Genomic DNA, 17,392 nt, shown 5'->3' with positions numbered 1-17,392 from the left:
GCCCCCTCCCTCTCCGCTCCCAAGACTCTGCCCGCCCCCAGCCTCGGGGGCCGGCCACCGCGCCACTCGGGACCCCCGCCCAGGCCCCACCTCCCATTCCCACGAGGCCCGGGGACCGCCGGCCTGGCCGCGGCGCCAGCAGCTGCGGGGACGTTCCCAACCCCCACAGTCCGGTTTTTCTGAAGTGCCCCGATCTACCAGGTCGGGGGCCATTCCCTCCTCACCCTGGGACCTGGATAAGTGAAAAGCCCTATCCCCATTCTAAACTCGCATCCTGTCCTACGTCTGTCCTACGTCTGTCCTACGTCTCAGCGTCCCAGAAGCTTCGCAAAACGGCCACTATTGTAGTTTTGCAGAAAAAAGTAAAAATGAAGTAAGATTATTTAACTTGTGAGCGCACTGGGCTGAGAGCTTCCTGAAGACCAGGACTCTGTGGTTCTTGATACTACTCGTGGCAGCCCTCACCGCACACTTCCTGGTCCTTGTGACAGGAGCTTAATAAAGACTGCTTGTAAAAAAAAATAAATAAATAAAGCCTGCTGGAGTGAATGAACAAATGAATAAACAAGTACTTGAGGTCTGGGCCCCTGGTACACACCCTCTGAAGCCCTTCCTCCCACCTTGGTGGCTAAAGGAAAGAATTCACCGGATCCCACTGCACCTTGAGAGCCCAAACCTGTTTCCTGCAGCCTGTCCTCCCTGAAGGGGAGCAGGATTTGCCACCCCAAATACGCCTCTTTGGCATAAGGATTATTTTAGGCTGCTTGGTTTTTGGTTTTTTTTTTTTTTTAAGATTTTATTTATTTATTTGAGAGAGAGAGCACAAGAACGGGGTGAGGGGCAGAGGGAGAAGCAGACTCCCTGCTGAGCAGGGAGCCCGACTGGGGGCTCCATTCCAGGCTCGATCCTGGGACTCTGGGATCATGACCTGAGCCGAAGGCAGATGCTTAACTCACTGAGCCACCCAGGCACCCCTAGGCTGCTTATTTTTAGAAAAACAGACATGGGGCACCTGGGTGGCTCAGTGGTTAAGCGTCTGCCTTCAGCTCAAGTCATGATCCCAGGGTCCTGGGATGGAGCCCCACATCGGGCTCCCTGCTCGGCGGGAAGCCTGCTTCTCCCTCTCACACTCCCCCTGCTTGTGTTCCCTCTCTCACTGTCTCTCTCTGTCAAATAAATAAATAAAATCTTTAAAAAAAAAAAAAAAGAAAAAGAAAAACAGCAGACACAGGAGAAGCTCTGAAAACAGAATAGAAGTTACGTTTATAAGGGAAACCTCTATTTGTAAGGATGTCTCCCTCTCTGTACTAGGAAGAGAAGGATGACCTAAATCTCCAAAAACTCTCATCAATGGAGAAGGCAGGGACTTCAATATGCGTAACAACCATCCCCTTATTTACTGTGCTTGGCCTGAAAACCCCCCTTAACTGGCTCCCACCCCCAATATCTTCTTTTGTCTTTAGCTGGAGATGGTATTTAAGGCGGAGGCTGAGGCCATTTTAGAGAGTTACTCAGTTGTCCTGAGCTTCTCCCATGTATATAGGAAGTATACTTGTTACTAAACTTCTGTTTGTTTTTCTCCTGTTAATCTGTCTTTTACTATAGCGTGGTCACAGCCAAAGAACTTAGAAGGGTAGAGAGGGGGCACCTGGGTGGCTCAGTCAGTTAAGCGTGTGACTCTTGGTTTCGGTTTTGGCTCTGGTCATGATCTCAGAGTTCTGGGATCCAGCCCCACATAGGGCTCCACGCTCATGATCGGGGGGTCGGCTTGAGATTCTCTCTCTCCCTCTCCCTCTACTCCTCCCCCGACTCATGCTCTCTCTCTCTCTCTCTCTCAAACAAATAAACAAATCTAAAAAAAAAAGAAGAAGAAGAAGTGTAGGGGCGCCTGGGTGGCTCAGTTGGTTCACGCTCAGTGGGGAGACTGCTTCTCCCTCTTCCTCTGCCTGCCGCTCCCCCTGCTTGTGCTCCTTCCCTCTCTCTCTCTCTCTCTCTCTCTCTCTCTCTCTCTCTGTCAAATTAATTAATTAATTTAAAAAAAGAAGGGTAGAGGGAAAATTATTTTCCCCCCTTGCATTGCCAACTGTTTCTAGAGCTCAATTGTGCTGCTTCTCCCCACGCTTCTCCCTTAGCACTGCAGTGAACCTCCAAATCCTCTCCTCAGATGCTCCCGCCCAAGGATTGTCATCAAACCACAACTACGTGCCCTGCCTGCCGCCCCACCAGCACCACGGCCACCAAAGACATTAGAAGTCGTGGTCACTACACTCTCCCTCCTCAATCATAGGAACCCCTCAGGCTCTGGGACCTTTCTATTTCAGCCTCTCTCCCATCACATTCTGTCCACTCCCAGATGATAGAAGGCGGCCAGGCACGAACCCTCAAGGCAGACACACGGTATAGTCCAGTAACTCCTCGATGGATGGATGAATGGGAAGAAGACACGCAGGATATTGCCAACTGATCTAAGACAGTTTGCCTGTTCAGCAACCCTCAGTTAGCTTGATACATTTGGGAGATTGTGAGTCCCTGGTTCCACAACCCCACTAACTGGTGGGAGATTATAGCGAAAGCAAGCATTCCAATCATGTAGTATTTATTAGCCAGGAATTACAAAAACAGCCATATGACCTTTTTGTGGTTTGAGGGGCAGGTGATCTCACTTAGCTGTCTCATGAAAGGGTCATGATACATGTTCCAATGGCAGGCCCAAATCCTCCAGTTGGACAAAGTGACAAGGGTGTCCCGAAGTGGAACCTCACGTAACCGATAGACTCCAAACCTCCAGCATGACTCTGAGACGTCAGGCTGCAAGAGTCGTGGGCCTCTTCAAGCTTCCTAACCAACTGTCTTAATCATCTCTGGAGTGTTGACCCCACTACATGTATTTCATGTGCTAAGAAAACCCCCTAAAGATGTAGATTAAAGTTTAAATTGTTTATACGTGTGATATGGTGATGTTGTGATTTACAATAAGAAATATATATTTGGTCTTCATCCCCATTTCTGGCAAAGAGCTGCTAAAACTATTGAAACGTCCTAAGTGATGAATATCATAAAAGTGTCCTTCGTTATGTTATTGGGCGGCTTTGGGGCAGCACGTAAGGATGGGGGCTGGAGGTTGAATCAATTGCCAACGGCCAGTGATGTAATCAATCACAACTATGTCATGAAGCCTCCATAAAAAGCCAAAAGGATGGGGTTCCGAGAGTTTTCTGGGTTGATGAACACATGCGGGGTCAGGGAGAGGAGAGTGGTGCACTCAGAGAGAACGTGGACGCTCCACGCCCCTTTGCCTGTGCCTTGCCCTATGCATCCCTTCCATCTGCCTGTTCTGGAGTTGTGTCCTTTTATAATAAACTGGCAATCTAGTAAGTAAACAGGTTTCCTGAGTTCTGTGAGCCACTCTAGCGAATTCATCAAACCTAAGGGGGGAGTCATGGGAACCTCCAGTCTGTAGCCAATCAGAAGTACGGGGAACAACCCGGACTTGAAGTGGCATCTGAAGTGTGAGGGGCAGTCTTGCAGGACTGAGCCCTTACCCTGTGGAGTCTGATCTAATCTCTGGGGAGATAGGGTAACGGCATTGCTTGTTGGCGTAGCCAAACCACCCTTCCACACACATTACAATTCGTCTAGAACCTCTAAGACTGAAGTCTTTTTTATTATTATTATTAACATATAATGTATTATTTGTTTCAGGGGTACAGGCTGTGAAGACTGAAATTTTTTTAAAGTAAATCACCATGCAGGGCTCCTGGGTGGCTCAGTTGTCTGACTTTGGCTCAGGTCCTGGTCTCAAGGCCCTGGGATCAAGGCCCTGCCTTCACATCCTGCTCCTTGCTCAGCGGGAGGTCTGCTTCTCCCTCTCCCTCTTCCTCTTGTGTGCACATGCACACATGTGCTCTCTCTCTCTCAAATAAATAAAATATTTTAAATAAATAAAGTAAAACGCCATGCAATCCCAGTAACACACACACACACACACACACACACAAAGCTAAATGGAGAAGGGCCAGAAATTCCGTCAAGGTCTTGTTGGCCAGGTCTCCTTAGGCACCAACCTCTTTACAACACAAAGAGGAGAGCCAGGATTCCTTGACACATTCTTCAAGTACAAAAACAGGAATGCGGCTTAAAATTTGACTTCATTTTTCCTGGAAGCCCCAGGACTGCAATTTTTGTCGGTCCCACCAGAGAGCAACCTTTCTGCATTTATGCTCCTACTTGGCAAAGCACTTGAGTCATCTCAGCCCACACGCCCATCTCCCAAGTCTGAGCAGAACCAACTCTTAAAGCTTTCATGACCTAAATAAATTCCCCAGACTCTGCAAAAGTTACCCCACTTTAAAACCCTCTAGATAGATAATTTTGAAAAGCCAATGTGATGACTCACTGAAGAAAGGCTTGAGTCTCGGGTAAGAACATTCTTTGACCTCTAGCAATAGCCCTGACCCAAGGGACACTGAGTTGAGCTTTCTCTCCTCCCCCATCCCCACTGTACAGCTGTGAGTCCAAAGTTGCCCCATGCACGTTCTGGGAAGAGAGAATTTTCACTGGGGTGAAGGACCTGTGGGAAGCCACCTCTGGCTCCATGGTGCTGTCTCTACACTGCATTGGGAGAGTGGAATGTTGACATTGAATCAGGGCAGTTCAGGGGCATGGCCAGGCTCTGCACCCGGCTAAACAAAGGAATCTGAAGATTTCCCAGGCTGTTCCCTTAGGATACAGAACACCCCTTGGGATCCCTGGGCTATGATAGTTGGCACATCAGATAAATAAAAGACACTCACACATCTCATTTCAGTGTCTTACATATTCTGTGGACTGCTAGACCTAGTATGAGTGACATTGTAGAGGAATCTGAAACAAATGTTTTCCCTTTAATGTAACTAAGATGGCCAGTTAACACTGAAGATATTTGCTCCCTTCTTGGTCTGTGCAGTAACTTCCCCATCCATGCCCCATCCTAGCAAGACCAAGTCGTGTTTGCTTGTCCACAGCCCTGCTACACCGTAAACAGTGTATATGGGTCACCATCTCGTTCCATGTCCTGTTAGAGGACCCCTACTTGACATTTGCAGACAGAGAAATGGTACAGCTCTATAGATTCGTCCTCATCTGTGGCTGGGTCCTTGCACAGCCCTGCCTCCCACCCCCCACCCTTCTCTAAATAGAGTCAGATTCAGGGATTGATGTCTCCTAGGCTCATCCACGAAATACAGACAAGCCATTCAGAATAGGTTTTTCCTTTATCTGAAGCTAGTCTGTGAAAGTCTTTGAGTATTAGAAGCCATCTTCCAGATTCATTCATTTATTTTTAAATTACTAAATAAATCTTCCAATACTAATTATACGACTAAGGCACTGTTGGGAAAATCAATATGTGTACAAAATAAAGATGCTTCCATTGATATATGATACATGTATGTGCGCATATCATGTATGTGTGTATGATGTAGCTGGAAGAGTTAAGGAAGAGAACCCCCCCCAACCCCGCCAGCAATTAAACCAATACAACACTCTAGGTCGTGTGTGAAAATCCTTTATTGTTGAGGAGTAGAAAGAGACGTCTTATTTTTAACAGAGGACACTCCAGAAACCCCAGGGGAATCTATAGTCAATGCCCAAGGGGACTGAGGATGCTCACTCTGCAGCTTCTACATCACGGTGGGGTAGAGGGATGGGGAAGGAGTCAAAGTGCAAGAGTGATACAAGGATGGGGGAGAGAAAGGAGAATAGGAGCACATGCAGCTGGGGGTTGGGAGGGGGTGACAGGTGTCTTCACAATGCAGCCCAGGGATCCAGAAGCAGAGTGCTAAGGACCAAAAAAAAAAAAAAAATGAAATTATATCTTCTGTCTCATAAAACTCCCACCAACCACCGGCTGGGGAAGCAGGGGTATGTGTGTTTGGGGGGGTATGTAAGGGAGGAAGAAAGAGAATAGAAGTCTTAGCCCTCAGCTTTCTGTGTAGCCTTTGAACTAGAGGACTGAACCCTTCTACCTGCAGGAGAGTGCCCCTTCCCGGTTGCATGTTTACCATGCTACTTAGAGACACTCATAGGCAAGGTCTGTGGTCCATGTAGGAGGATGTAGTGACAGGGTTCCTATCATCCTCGCATCCCCATGAGTCAGGCACGCACATAGCCCCATTCAATGTGCCCTGATGCTAATGCTCCCCCAGGCTCACCCATGCCCTCCTCCTCTTTCCAGAAACCTCCCAGAGGAAGCACAGGCCCAGGGATCACTTCCTTTGTTAGCAGATTCACATGAATGAAATAAGATGACCCAATGATCTGTGTTGATCCATCTCGTGTAATCTCCTTTAAATGCCAGCCCCCAGGGACTTTATGTGCTGTTCTCCCTGGCACCTAACAGGTTGAGAATGCTCCATCAGTGGTGAGATTACTAAGGCTGCAATTATGCGACTGGCCCCTTTGAAAGAGCCTGGCTTCACCAGCGAGCATTAAAAGTAGATTTCCACAATGCACTTGTTTCCACCATTTGTATAAAATACTATGGCAAAATTGCACTGTAATTATCTTTATGGCCGATGCATAACGCTGGGGGAGAGTATGTCATCCAGATAAAGCTGCCCGTATAATTATCTGGCGGTCGGCAGGACTGAAATAACCATCTAATGAGAGCAAAATGATACGGTAAGTACCATGTAATCAGCGAGTTATGGTTATTACGGCTCTTTGTGCCCTCTCACCCAACACTGAATGGGGGGCTAGACCTAGTCTCCGGGCCCAGGGAGCCATGCACAGGTGGCTTCATCGAGAGCCATCGAGAACTCTTGCTCCTTTGGTCTCCCCTGAGACCAATGACTGTGGGTAACGGGGACACAGGGAGAGGGGCAGGAGTCTCTCCCTGGTAACATAGGCTTCCCAACCTCTCTCTTTATCTCCCCCCACACTGTCTTTCTTCAGAAGCTAATGCAAAGAAAACCATCCATTGGGCTGCTATTGCTGTGTGGGGGAAGATGGGGTTGAGATGGAAGTTTCCATGTTTTGACTAGACGCTTCCCTGGGGACTCTCATACTCGCATACCAAGCAAGAGATCTGTCAGCCCACTCAAGCCCGGGGTCCAGCCCAGACAGCTCTAAAGCAGACGGACCAGAGCCAGCCAGGGGGAACACCACAATAATCATAACACAGCCAACACACAGCACTATACTATGTGCCAGGCACTGTTCCAAACACTACCTAAGCTCCATCCTCAAAACCACAACCCTGCAAAATAATATTATCACCCCCATTTTTCAGATGAGAAACTGAGGCACAGAAGGGTTATGTAACTTGGCCAAGGGGACACAGCCAGTGAGCTGCAGATCCAGGATTCAAACTCGGGCTATGCTCTTAGCCATTATGCTACACAGAGCAACTAAGATAATGGTTTCTAGTTACTCCCCATTAAATTTCAGAGTCCCTTGTGTTTCTTCCTAAATCACCCTTGTGAAGAATTACACACTAGACCCAGTCACCTGAGATTCTGAATGATGAGTGGTTTTTGCCTACCTAGGATGCAGAACACTTCACCTGAGTTGGACGTGGTGCCTGCAATTATCAGATGATGGTCCCTCCATCTTGTATACAGATAATGAGAGAACAGAACCCGAATGACCGAAGTTGACCATCAGAGAAGCCACAGGGGAAACCCCTCATTCCCCATGTCCCACCACCCACGCCTGCTCAAGAGTCAGCCGGGGTCCATGATACTGGGGAAAGAGATGGAAAGTGGGGTATGTGTGCGTGCATGTGTGTGCATGTGTGCACGTGTTCTTACAGACAAGTATGCACCTCTGAGTGATGGTGTGTTTGATCAACAGTGTGCTGGGCACTGACAGTGCATTTTAGGGCAAATTTATGAATATTAATGCCTGTAGCATCAGAGGAAATGCCTCTTTGGCAGCCCCCCCACACACACACACACCGAGTCCCCTCTCCTCTTCCTAACCAACAATCCTTACCTCATTCCACACTGGGGGGATACTTGAGGGTGCCAAAGCTGGGGACATTCTCTTGGTTTACATCAATAGAAGTGTCTGGGGTAAAGTAAACAGTGTAGTTAGGAGGGATTTTTCTGAATGTGACCTTCACCCTGACCCAACAGCAAAGCGCCAGCCATTAAGGGCAGTGTTGGAAGACAGAGTTGGGAAGAAAAGGCACACTGTGTTTGGGAGATGGGGAGGAAGGACAGCCCCCCCGACTCCTTCCCAGCTACAGCAGGACTATCTTATAAAGGTCTCCCCATTGTGTTCCCCGGGAGAGCTGGACTATGGATCCAACCTGACTGGGTAGAAGGGCCGAAAAACCCTCACTATAGCTAAGAGAAGTCCTGCCTTTCCCTCTGGTGACAAATATGAGGCCCTTGACTTCTGCCATATCTTTGCTAGTACCCTAAACCCTCCCACTGTACCTCCACACACTCCTACCTGGCTGGATGTTCCTCTTGCCCATAAGTCCCACAAAGAAGTCATGCATGTCACCTGTAGAAAAAAGGCCAACATTGCCAACAGTGATCATGGGGGTGGTGGGGGGATGGGGATGCATTCCCCTAGACATGTGTCAAGACTTCTGAATTTGGGTTTCTGGTCTTTGGTTCTTTATCATGCCACAGCTTGACTCCCCAGTTAGCAGGCTGTCCCCTAAGCCTACACTCTCTGCCCACCTCTCCCTCCTCCACATTTCAAGAATTCTCTGCTCCCACAGATGCCTGGCTTAGAATCTTCACAGCCACCAAGAGATTCTCTTGGTTCCCAGTGACCAGCTGATGGAGGGAGAGTCTATCGCGCTCCTCACACCTGTTTCCTCCTGGTTCCCAGTGACCCCTCACGCCCAGGAAAGTCTGGTTGAGCAGTTACAGCTGGCATATTGTTTGGGCCAGCTGAGATGAGGCCAGCCAGAATAGTCACTGAAACCCATGCCCATGGAACTGTAGCATGCGGTCAGCAGAGACAGGGAGGGAGAAGACGCTACTCACGTTTCTGGGGAAGTGGCGATTCCTTAGGATCTGTGAAAACAAGAACAGTGTGTCAGTGGGGAATGGAATCTGGAAAGTGACAGTCAGAAGAGGCTCAGAGCACAACCCTCAATTATTCACCAAGCCATCTCCAGTCTCCGTCCCACCCGAAGGCTCCTCCCAAGCCTATTTAATCATCAGAATCCTGCCCCCCACCCCCTCTCCCCAGGGCTGCTTCCTACCCACGCTAGCCTTGCTCAACATTTTGAGCAATCCATCCAGAGAGACTGAGCGGCCATCATAGAGTTTCCGGAGCAAGGACGAGGGCAACTGGTAGAGGTCCGAGTCCTTCTAAGGGACAGAAACAAAGAGGGCTGAGGCAGGAGGCTCAAACCTAATCCACTGGCCCCTCCGCACAAAGGACAGCCTCTTCTCGAGCCTATCACAGCTGAACCTGACATCCTGTATCTTTTGGAATTTCTTCTGGTTTATACTGGAAGAGAAGTGGGCTCTCAAAGTGTGGTCCATGGATCAGGAGCATCACTGCTGGAGACTTGTTAGAAATACAGTATCTCACTCTCAGTCCTACCCCAGACCTACTGAGACATCCTGCATTGTAACCAGGCTCCCAGCTGATTGGTATGCATGGCAAGATTTGAGAAGCCCTGGAAAAGGGAGGACCTTGGGCATCCCTGGAGGCAGACGAACTGTCCTGGTTGGCCTGGGACTGAGTGCTTTCCTGGGATGTGGGGTTTTCAGGGCTTAAGCTGGTGGTCCTGGGAACACTGGGACAGTTGGTCACTATATCTCCCAGGCTCAAAGGGGACTGTCTCTCGGGGCTCTCTCCCAACTACTGCCACCTCTCAGTGAGAAGGGCCCTTGGTTCTGTTCTCCTTGGCACATCAGGGACCAGTTCGCCCCAGGATATGATTGCCCCACTAGGTGAGTGAGCCATGAATTCCAAGAAAGGCCCATCACTCAGAGCAGGTGTCCTCTGTACTCCATGATGGAGTCACAGACAGGCCTCGGTCCTTGGGATGGGTGTAGGTAGGCAGCCAGTGCTCAGTGGCAATCCTGAAATCCCCCTACCCTGTGCCATGTTTGTGGTGAATGTTTGTCTCCCTATAGTTCCCACCACCTCTCTTTTCTTCTCCATAGGTTTCTGCCTCTGGTTGTCTCTCCCTCTCTCCTTTCTATACTGAATTTGGAATTTTTGGAAGACGGCGTGTTCAGAATGACTCCTCTTCTCCCCTACAAATGAACCCCATTCTGGACCTGATCCCAGGCAGGGGCCCTTCATTGCCTTGGTGATTTTTCTTTTAGCAACTTGGGCACAGCAGATGGTTGGTGGGCACACACCACACAGCCAGTTAATTGCAGGTGCAGAGAGACAATGACAATGATCATGTTTGGAGAGTCTCACCTTGAGTCTCAGCGGCCCCTCTCTCTCTCGACGAGCCCAGATGTCCTTGGGCTGCTGAGCACACACAGAGCACATTCACATGGGATGCACCCCTACACATAACAACCCGGTTGCCTAGGGACACATATATCCTACCCTCGCCTCACCCCAATTTCCCTCTTCCTCACAGACCATCGGGGAGAAGGGGTGGGATGGCAATCTCTCCCTTTCATTGACCAAGAGGTAAACGTCTTGAAGCAAGCTTGTCTTAGAAAAATTTTTCCAGGTATTCTGACTATCTCCAATTGGAACTTTTGGCTCCAAACATAGTGTCCAGCCCATATTCGGCACTCCTTGTGTATTTTTTGTATTTTTTAAAAGATTTTATTTTTAAGTAATCTCTACACCCAATGTGAGGCTCGAACTCACAACCCCGAGATTAAGAGTTGCATGCTCTACCAACAGAGTCAGCTGGGCGCCCTGATTTTTTCTATTTTTTTTTAAGATTTTATTTATTTATTTGACAGAGAGAGAGGGAACACAAGCAGGGGGAGTGGGAGAGGGAGAAGCAGGCTTCCTGCTGAGCAGGGAGCCTGACACAGGGCTCGATCACAAGACCCTGGGATCATGACCTGAGCCGAAGGTTAGGAGCTTAACCGACTGAGCCCCCCAGGTGTACCTATTTTTTCTATTTTTGAAGAGATTCTGGTCTTTTGGATCTGGTATAACGGCCACCACCTGCAAGGCTGCTAGCCTATCGTGCCTTGGGACACGTATGGATGAAGACTGATTTCTCTCTTTGCCCTGCGCATGGCTTCCTAGGCAGCCACTTTTCCCAAATTGTTCAAATATTCTACCCGCCTCCTGTAATGAGATGCTAAACAGATCTGAGCTGGAGAGGGAGTTAGACTTCACACAATGAATTTGTAATAAGTTCCATCAATAATCATCTTAAAAGCATGTGTACTAATGTAATTGCTGTCATTTCAAAACCCTGAAAAGACGTCCTCCCTGCTCTCCCCCTCCACCCCATCACTGACAGCTCCTGTTCTTTTTCATAGAGAAAGTTTGGAAATCTGAGCTCAGTCTGTGTTGTGGGGATTTTGCCCCCTATCCTGAGTAAGCAGAGGCTAAAGTGGGGGCAAGAGAAAGGAAAGAAAGGATTGGGGTCTTAGGAGAACCTGATGTTACTGGGGGTGGATGAGCAGGGGATAATGGAATTTATTTGAATTTTGAAAACAAAATAATATACATAACTGATAGGTAAAATAGCATACAAATGACCATTTGGGAGAGAACTTCCGACTGCATGTCATCCTATCCAGGGGGTGGAGAGGATCTGCCCCCCTGCAAAAGGACAGAAACTGAGCAGGACCACCCTAGCTTACCCCTCCAGGATCCAACCCCCCAAGGCACCGGTCAATCAACCAACCGCACAACATACTAGTAGGGCACTTTTTAGGTACAGGGTTATCAAAGACACTTAGAGGGACCGAGACACTTATACACATACCTAGAGACAGTGAGAACATGAGACCACCAGAGAGGCAGGGAAACCCACCCTCTGATGGATCACCCAGCTAACTCCCAGTGTGCCCATCCCACCTTCCTCTCAACTGCTGTGGAACAGGCAGAGTGTCGGCTCTTGTGATGTAGCCCAGTGCCCCGCCAGGGCGGGCTCAGCTAGACGGGGTGCCTTACCTTGTTGTGGCCCCCACCAGGCACCACCTGCTCCTGTGAGTCCTCACAGACAGCCCCAAAACTGTAAGCCAGGCTGATGGCCAGAATGGCTGCAAACAGCAGGGCCCTCCGCATGGTGCCTAGGAGGGCAGAGCGACAGGACAGAAACCAGGGGAGAAGGATACAACACGCGTGCAGATGCAGGAGACATTCTGTGACCCGCAGCCTGTCCTGACCCTGCTTCCCCAGCCCCCAACTCTCCCATCTAAGCGCTGGTCCAGGGAGAGTATCTCTGGGCAGGATGGCCAGCCCTTGGGCTCAGCATCCCTGCTCCCCCATCACACATCTCCCCACACTGAGCACCTGGCAATGAGCAATGTTGCAATAGTGCCAGACTAGTCCCCACAAGAGGATGATAGATTCGTAGGAAATGCACAGGTCTGCCTTCTTAGCTTAAGGAGGGATCCTGGATTCTAGTTTCCAGCACTAGATAACCCAAGACTTAGGCACAACTTTCTAATATTGGAAGAATCAGTCTGAACCCACGGGCTCCAAACATTACTGGTTCTCAACCCCTATGAGCGCTTTCTGCTTCCCTTTCCCGTACCCTGCTCCGAGATCAAAAGCTGCCACCTCTATTCCCTCCGGTCCCTTATTCCCTCCTAACTCTCGCCTTTGTCCTTTGGTGTCAGCTGCAGTCCATCCAACATTCTCCCACTTGTGCCTACCTGTGGAGCAGCCTTGAGCCTAGGGCAGATGGTCTAACAGGATCAGGGAGCTGGCTGGGAGCACTGCCCACTCCCCCACCACAAACACACGCTGGTGGTGCTGCTGCTGCTGCCTCCGCGGAGAGAGAGACAGGGAGTGGAGGGGATCTGAGGATGTGGCAGGAACTCCTGGCCAGCTCCCAGATAAAGGCTCTGGGAGGGTCTGGGGGGCTGGGGGAGGGGCTGCGAATCACCAATCCCAGGGTGGCTGGAGGGGAGGGGGGGGGAGGCTGGTGGAGAAAAAGGAGGATATAGGCTGCAGGCGCGCGCATCGCACGCGCACACACACACACACACACACACACACCACAAACCTGCAGTGTGTTATCCAGCAGCCCACTTCTCAACAGCCCCTGAGCTGGACACACTAAGGAATGATGTGTACGTTTTGTACCAAAATGTCCATGTTGGACCTAACTCAGTAGGTGTGGTCCCTGAGTCTCCTTCTCCTCATTGTTCACCCACCAGCTCCTTGCCCTTTAAACCTCAGACTCAACTGCCAGGCCAGAAGCATCTCAGGCAGGTGTTTCCCTGGCCCTCCCACACCCCCGGGAACAACCAGACTCAGGCCCCTGAGCAGTGGGAGGTGAGTCTGGCATCCCATCCTCGTTTCTCCCTCTGTCCTCCTTCTAGCTGCAGCTGACCCATCACCTTGGTCCTCAGACCCACTGAGGGTCAGCACTTCTCCCCTGCTATTAATGCAGAAACTTCCAGGGTCTGCCTCCCTCCACCCCCTCACCAGTGCTATTGCCTCTCCCCGCCACCCCACCCGCCACTCCCTCTCGACCCCTGAATCAGCCTGATTTAGTTGCATTCTTCCAGAGTTCTAACTTCTATCCCTCCTGCCAGAATCTCGGGAAGGAGCAACAGAACACGGTGGCCGAGCTGTCACCCCCCCACCCCAGTCCTCTCCCTGGCCCGGCCCAGCCCAGCACTGATCTCTTAATTGCTTCTTTTTTCTCACAGTTACATGTTTTCCCCTCTCTAATCGGCTTCCCTGCAGCCAGGCATCTTCTCCCCAGCCTCGCCTTCATTCCCCACTCTACTGAAGGAGCTCATGCTGCTCACATCATATCCAAGGTGGAGCCCCAGGCGAGGGGCAGAGTCAGAGTTGGGATGGAAGGAGAACCAGAGACAGAAGATGCTGCTCAAGGGAATGGGGCGGGGGTGGGGGGGTTGGGGGGCGGCGGAGTGAAAGCAGTTTCAGAGCCATTTGTCACTCTTAGCATTTCCTATTTTTCAGGGGAGGAAACTGAGGCTCAAAAAGTTCAGTCCTGGGGCACCCAACTGGCTCAGTCGGGAGAACATGTGACTCTTGATCTCGGGGCCGTGAGTTTGAGTTCCACATTGGGCATAGAGATTACTTAAAAATAAAAAAATCTTAAAAAAAAAAAGTCAATCCTGTGCTCCACGACATACAGCTACTGAAGAAGAGCCACAAATTCGGGTTTTGTTTTTTTTTTTCCCACTCCAAACCTCCCCTTCGTTTTACTGCACTGGTATGAACTTTGACCAGTGAGGGAGCAGTTAACTCTCCCAGAGGGAGTGGTGGTCCCGCTCTCTGAGAGCCCCGGAGGTTTGGGACCTTGCACCCTTCTCCATCTGGGCTATGAGGAGAACCACAGCCGTTGTGTATTTACTACAAAGACTCCCGCTCACCAACGCCTTCCCCAGTCACCCTACTTAAAATGACCACCCTTTCACACTCCATACCCCCCTTCTGTTTCTTCTCTTCATCAGTTATTACATCCCATACACTAAATGTTTCACTTATAGCCTGTCTACCCCACCCCCCACCAGAATGTCTGCATTACAGTGGCAAGGACTTTTGTCTGTTTTGTTTACTATTGGATCCCTAGCTCTGTAGTGTTTGGCATATAACAGGTCCTCAATAAAAATTTATTTATACAACAAAAAAAGAAGCCTGAGGCTTCCTTCTTGCATTGCAGCCCACAGTGTGGCTCCTCCATAGAGCATCTCAAGTGCTGCTAGGGTCCTGAAATGCTTGTCTCCCACTCCACGCTCCCAACACCCCGCCCACCCTGGGACTTGCGCTGTACTGAGAGAAGTCACTCTGCCTGCACATGGACCCACTTTCACCCTTGAGTGAGGGCAGCAGCTGGGTCTCAAGGCCCCTTTATTACGTGAAAGGCTAGTGGGGCCTCATTTAAAGCTTCCCATTATCCAGGTAATTACAGCGCTGTATGGGCCAACCATGAGCCAGGACCCAGGGTTAGGAGCCTTTGGTGGGATGAGGGGTAGAAGCTGGAGCCTATTTACTTGGAAATGGCATGGCAGGTTCATGTGTTTGAGAAGCTCAGGCACTGATCCTAATTGGATGCAGCCATCTCCTACCTCCTCTCTTCCCCCTACCAGTCTGGAGAAGGAAGTCCAGGCTAGGCAGGTTGGAGGGAACCAGGGTGGGGAGGAGCAGGAGGAGGAGTGTTAGACCGAGGGCTCAGGACTAAAGCCTCCTGGGTCCAATCTCTGAGGCAGCCTCTCTCCACACCTCCCACCCCTCCATCCCTGCCTCCGTGCCCTGGCACCAGGGAAGCAGGGCTTCAGCAAAGGTCCACCATGAATAATGTCCTTTGATGATGCAGCATCTCACAGAGGATGGCAGGAGCCAAGGATGGGGGGAGCAAGGGCATGGCAGGGAGAACTGATCACTCCTTGATCTCTGGGACTAGCAGAGACTTGAAAGACCTAATGCTAAACTAAGCCAGAGAGGTGAGGAAGGTGGGAAGCTTTGAAGGGTTGGGGCAGGCAGGGATTCATCTTGCCCACATGCCGTGTGCAAATGGCATGTAAAGTGCGTGTTGCAGCTCCAGAGTGCCTAGGTGGTTTTCCCTTTGACACTTTCCGTTTGAGCCACATCCTGGACAGCCATCACTGGCCCAGAGGAGCGGGGTCCCTAGCAGGTCCTCCCTCTGGAGCTCCCTCTCTTTGTTGCTGGGGTGGGCTGGGGATGAGGCCAGGAAAATGTGTGTTGAGAGGAGACGGTGTTTGTCGGCCGTTCCCGGGGCCGACGAGCGTGTGTTGTGCGTGCAAGATGACCCACATATGTCTGCCACATGCACAGCTAGGGTGCAACATGGCGACTTTGCCAACCTTCTGGAGAGGTGCTGCGGGGTTGGGGGGGAGGGGCCGGGCCGTAAAGGACCTGGGGCGGAGACACCGGGAAAGGATGGGAGGGTGGCCGCTTCTGCGTCCTGTACAGTCCTGCAGCCAGGCGACAGCTGGGAGCCGGCCCCCAGCAAAGAGCTAGAGGAGCCCCCAGCAGCCTGCAGAGCAGATGGGCTGGGCCAGGAAGGCCACACTAGAGCTGCTGTGAGCTGAGGTGCTAGAATGGCTCCTCATGGGGGCTAGCGGCCTCCAGGCCGGCTTGTGCCCCTCAGAGAAACCACCCAGACTTCCAGAGTGCTGAGCTGGCTGCGCAGGGAGGCAGCGGAACCGCAGCTTCTCCCGTCCCGATGGAGCCAATTCAAGCCCTATAGCACAGGTGGGGCAACGGAGCCCCCGGAGGCTTCCGGGGGTAAAAACGCACAATCCTCGGCCCCAGAAGAGAAGAGAGGCAGAGTAGGAAACACGGGAGGGAGGGATGGGAGAGTAAAGGAGAGGAACCCTCACGCTTCCTCAGAGCAGCATCAGTCCACATGACTGCTGGAGGGAGGACAGGAGGGGGACAGGGCCTCCAGCCCTCCCCCCGCTCCCCTCCCCAGTCCAGAGAGCTGACAGTGCCTTCAGCCCTGGGGAAGGAAAGCAGGATGGGGAACAGCAGCTGCATATTCTCCTGAAATTGCTTCTGAAAATGACCAGACACTTCACTGGGAAAGTGACGACAATTTGGGCCCTGGGAGCAGGAGATGAGGCGGAGAGCGGGGGCGGTCAGGCTCTGGTAACCACCCACCCTGGCCAGACAGGATCTCCTCGGCCTGATTCTGAGAAGTCAAGGATGGGGGGAGCTGTGGGGGGTGGCGGAAGGCTGACAGGGAGCCTGAGCTCCCCTCACTCAGGACACAGCCCCCCCACCCGCCTGGGAAGCACTCCCTGGGCCTTCTCCCCGCCCGGAGCAGGGTGTGCAGGAACGCAGGCTGGTGCTGGGAGAGCGACATCAAGCTGCAGGCAAGAAGAGAAGCAATCGGGTCTCCCGGCGGCATGATTACCTGGGGCCATGAGCTGCCTGCGGATGATAGAAGCTCTGGAAGCTCGAGGTGGAGGGAAACCCCAGCCTCCAGGCCCAGAGAGCTCAGTGGTGGAGACAGGGAAGAGGCAAGGAAGGTAGGGGTGGCGAAAGGAGGGAGAGACCTGCAGAGACAGGAACAAAGGCAGCCATTTGTACGCTCTCACAGAGCACAAATCTACCTTTCACTGCAAACACGGGAGCTGCTTGTTCCCTAAAGTACAGACAGGGGTGGGAGAGGCTGAGACAAGCAGAGTCTATAAGGAAACAGATATTAAGGGAGAGGGGAGATATTCAGAGCGTTATACAAAATATTACATATTGATATTAGAGCCCACAGGAAAGGGGACAACGAGATGGTGTGAAACAGTTGAAAATCAAGAAAAAAATAATG

The 17,392-nt window shown here is 51.1% G+C and overlaps 1 protein-coding gene across 2 annotated transcripts; it reads right to left on the bottom strand.

Moving 5' to 3' along the window:
* Nucleotides 1–5,535: 5,535 nt before the first annotated feature.
* On the bottom strand, nt 5,536–12,922 carry TAC3 (tachykinin precursor 3). 2 transcript variants are annotated; one of them, XM_025883025.2, is made up of 7 exons: nt 12,777–12,922; nt 12,070–12,188; nt 9,209–9,317; nt 8,988–9,017; nt 8,440–8,493; nt 7,975–8,049; nt 5,536–5,818 (listed from the first exon to the last, which is right to left on the bottom strand). In XM_025883025.2, exons 2-6 carry the CDS (start codon nt 12,181–12,183, stop codon nt 7,976–7,978), a joined length of 381 nt encoding a protein of 126 aa, XP_025738810.1. In that variant the 5' UTR covers nt 12,184–12,188; nt 12,777–12,922; the 3' UTR covers nt 5,536–5,818; nt 7,975. The 2 variants fall into 2 exon arrangements, with proteins under 2 accessions (XP_025738810.1, XP_073756906.1); XM_073900805.1 differs by having other exon boundaries at nt 9,209–9,314.
* Nucleotides 12,923–17,392: the final 4,470 nt, after the last annotated feature.

Source organism: Callorhinus ursinus, unplaced genomic scaffold (genome assembly GCF_003265705.2).
Source record: "Callorhinus ursinus isolate GAN/ISIS: 27379988/994484 unplaced genomic scaffold, GSC_fseal_2.0 scaffold14, whole genome shotgun sequence".
NCBI classification, from domain to species: domain Eukaryota; kingdom Metazoa; phylum Chordata; class Mammalia; order Carnivora; family Otariidae; genus Callorhinus; species Callorhinus ursinus.
This window is presented reverse-complemented; position numbering and strand designations above follow the sequence as displayed.